The sequence below is a fragment of the Procambarus clarkii genome, chromosome 21 (genome assembly GCF_040958095.1).
Source record: "Procambarus clarkii isolate CNS0578487 chromosome 21, FALCON_Pclarkii_2.0, whole genome shotgun sequence".
NCBI classification, from domain to species: domain Eukaryota; kingdom Metazoa; phylum Arthropoda; class Malacostraca; order Decapoda; family Cambaridae; genus Procambarus; species Procambarus clarkii.
The window spans coordinates 25,011,148-25,013,764 of record NC_091170.1 but is presented as its reverse complement, the minus strand read 5'-3'; the positions used below and the strand labels follow the sequence as shown (position 1 = coordinate 25,013,764).

Genomic DNA, 2,617 nt, shown 5'->3' with positions numbered 1-2,617 from the left:
GTTAGAATTATTAATCTTACTTTTTCGGTCATATTTAATAAAATATATATATATATATATATATATATATATATATATATATATATATATATATATATATATATATATATATATATATATATATATGCACAACTCTCCTAAACACGAGAGTGAAATTATACAACTTTAGAACACTTTCCCACCAGGAGACTCGAACCCTAGCCAGCACAGAAGCCTTCCAGCAACTGGCATTACAGGTACGCCTTTAACCCACTGCACCACGCTCAGACTCTTAAAAGAAATGGTAATTTCAGAGTATTTATACACACCAAAGACCACCATCTCCCAAGAGCACTAGAGCAAGTGAGGGGTCATTTTTACGTTTTTCATCAAGTCCCTGTTAATATGGGAGAACAGCCACAAATTTATTTGCTTCGATTTCCATTTGCTTTGTTTTCTCCTTTTCTAATTCTACACGCGTTTTTTGCTCACTCTCAAGTCGCACTTTCTCGCTCTCAAGTCGCACTTTTTCTGGTTCACTCTCAAGTCGCAATTTCTCTTGCTCACTCTCAAGTCGCAATTTCTCTTGTTCCAATTTCAGTTTCTCTAACTGAAACTGTCTCTCTTCCCTCTTAATTTGAGCTTCCAGTTTCAAACGTTCCAATTCATATTCTAAACTTCCACTCCTATGAGACGTATTAGAAGATACGTCCTCATTATCTTGTTCCCCACTTTCCTTTGCACTCACATCTAATCCTACCGCTCCTACGTCTTCGCGTCGTGACTTTACTTTATTTCTAAGTTCTTGTCGCATATATACCACTTTAGTCGACACTAATTCTATCTCATAGTGCTTGGCGATTTGCTTCAGCTGTTCTTTCGTACAGCTCTCCAAAATCAATGGGTCCTCTTTCGTTATAAATTCTTTAACACTATCCATGATGAAAACTTTACTGGCTGGATACCTACATGACTAGCAATGGGTGCTATAAGTGTACACAGTGTGTCTTGCTCAAAACACTCCCGGACAGGCCCCCATTTGTGTTTATTGTGACATGCCCCCTGTGCACATGAAATCAAGTGTTCCCCAAAAATTTTGTTTTCTTTGTAAAATGATAATTCCCTTCCATGAACATGTCTATGTAAAAATAATTGCCAAATTCCACTTACTTTGGGTGTGGGGATGTGGACAAGGTGTGCTGCAACGACATCACTGGCTGGTCGCCCGTGTGTGAAGCCCCGGACACGGTTGCGCGGGCCATTCAAGCACCGCCAGTTCCCACAAATATATTTTCAATTATTTGTTCTATGTATTTCCAATACGGTTTTATTTTTTTTATCCTATACGATGTATATTTGAGTGCTTTACAATATGTATACAGTAGAACGTTCATAATGTTCCATGGAACTGTGATTCATGTGTCAGTAATGTGTCCACAATAAATGTTTATTGTTGCAATATTACTTGTTAAAAATTCACTAAAATTACAATTTGTACAGTTTCACTGTACATCCCACATAGTGTACAGAAAACATCCCACATGGTGTACAGAAAACATCCCACATGGTGTACGATGTCCCTAACAGCTTCCTCACATGTGGAAACAAGTAGCTTTTGCTTCACTACTGACACAGGGCACTATATTCTTCCATCTTCCAAGAGATCAACGAAGTACAACCATCTCTGCCATCTGTTGTAATTCAAGTAATGTTACGACATCCTGCAAGCATCAAGTCACGTCATCAAAATGTTGACATCTCATTCCATGTTACTTTTATCAGATGCTCATCCTCTGCTCATATTCTTAAATTACTCACTGACGTTTATTATTTATTTTCTTCCTCTGACCTCTTAATTTCTTGTCTGGACAGCAAAATAACTCACACTGGGTAGACTCGTTCCACCAGGCAACATTGGGTCATAACATAACTTGGCAAAGAGTGAGTTTGGGAAGAGCCCGACTAAAGTACCTCAGTTATGTAGTAGGGGAAGGTGAGGTTGCTCCAGTAAGGTCGAAGCCATCGATAATTTCCCAGTACCCGAAGGAAAGGAGGAGTTATTGAGGTACTTAGGAATGATTGGATACTATAAGAAGCTTTGTAAAAAAAAATCCACCGTAGTCAATCCTATGACAAGTTTGCTGTCTAAGCAAGATCATAACATTTAAAACACGTTTTATTAAAACATTATCACCTCACGTTTTATGCTCGTCTTTACACATTCTCAAAACTTGTGAATAACACGCAGTTTAAAACGTGATGAAAACAATAATATGTGGTATTAATCACCTTTTGAAAACGAGAAAATGTTTGCTGGGAACACTGCCACCAGTCACAACCATCTACCAACACTGCCACCAACCACAACCATCTACCAACACTACCACCAGCCACAGCCATCTATCAACACTGCCACCAGATACAACCATTTACCAACACTGCCACCAACAACTGCCACCAACAACAGCCGTCTAGCAACACTGCCACCAACAACAACCTTCTACCAACACTGCCACCAACCACAACCATCTACCAACACTGCCACCAACCACAACCATCTACCAACACTGCCACCAACCACAACCATCTACCAACACTACCACCAGCCACAACCATCTACCAACACTGCCACCAACCA

General features: G+C 39.5%; 1 protein-coding gene across 1 annotated transcript; it reads right to left on the bottom strand.

The window, feature by feature from the left end:
• Positions 1 to 379: 379 nt before the first annotated feature.
• On the bottom strand, positions 380 to 919 carry LOC138367217 (uncharacterized abhydrolase domain-containing protein DDB_G0269086-like). The gene has a single exon (XM_069328623.1). The coding sequence runs from the start codon at positions 917 to 919 to the stop codon at positions 380 to 382; it is 540 nt and encodes a 179-aa protein (XP_069184724.1).
• Positions 920 to 2,617: the final 1,698 nt, after the last annotated feature.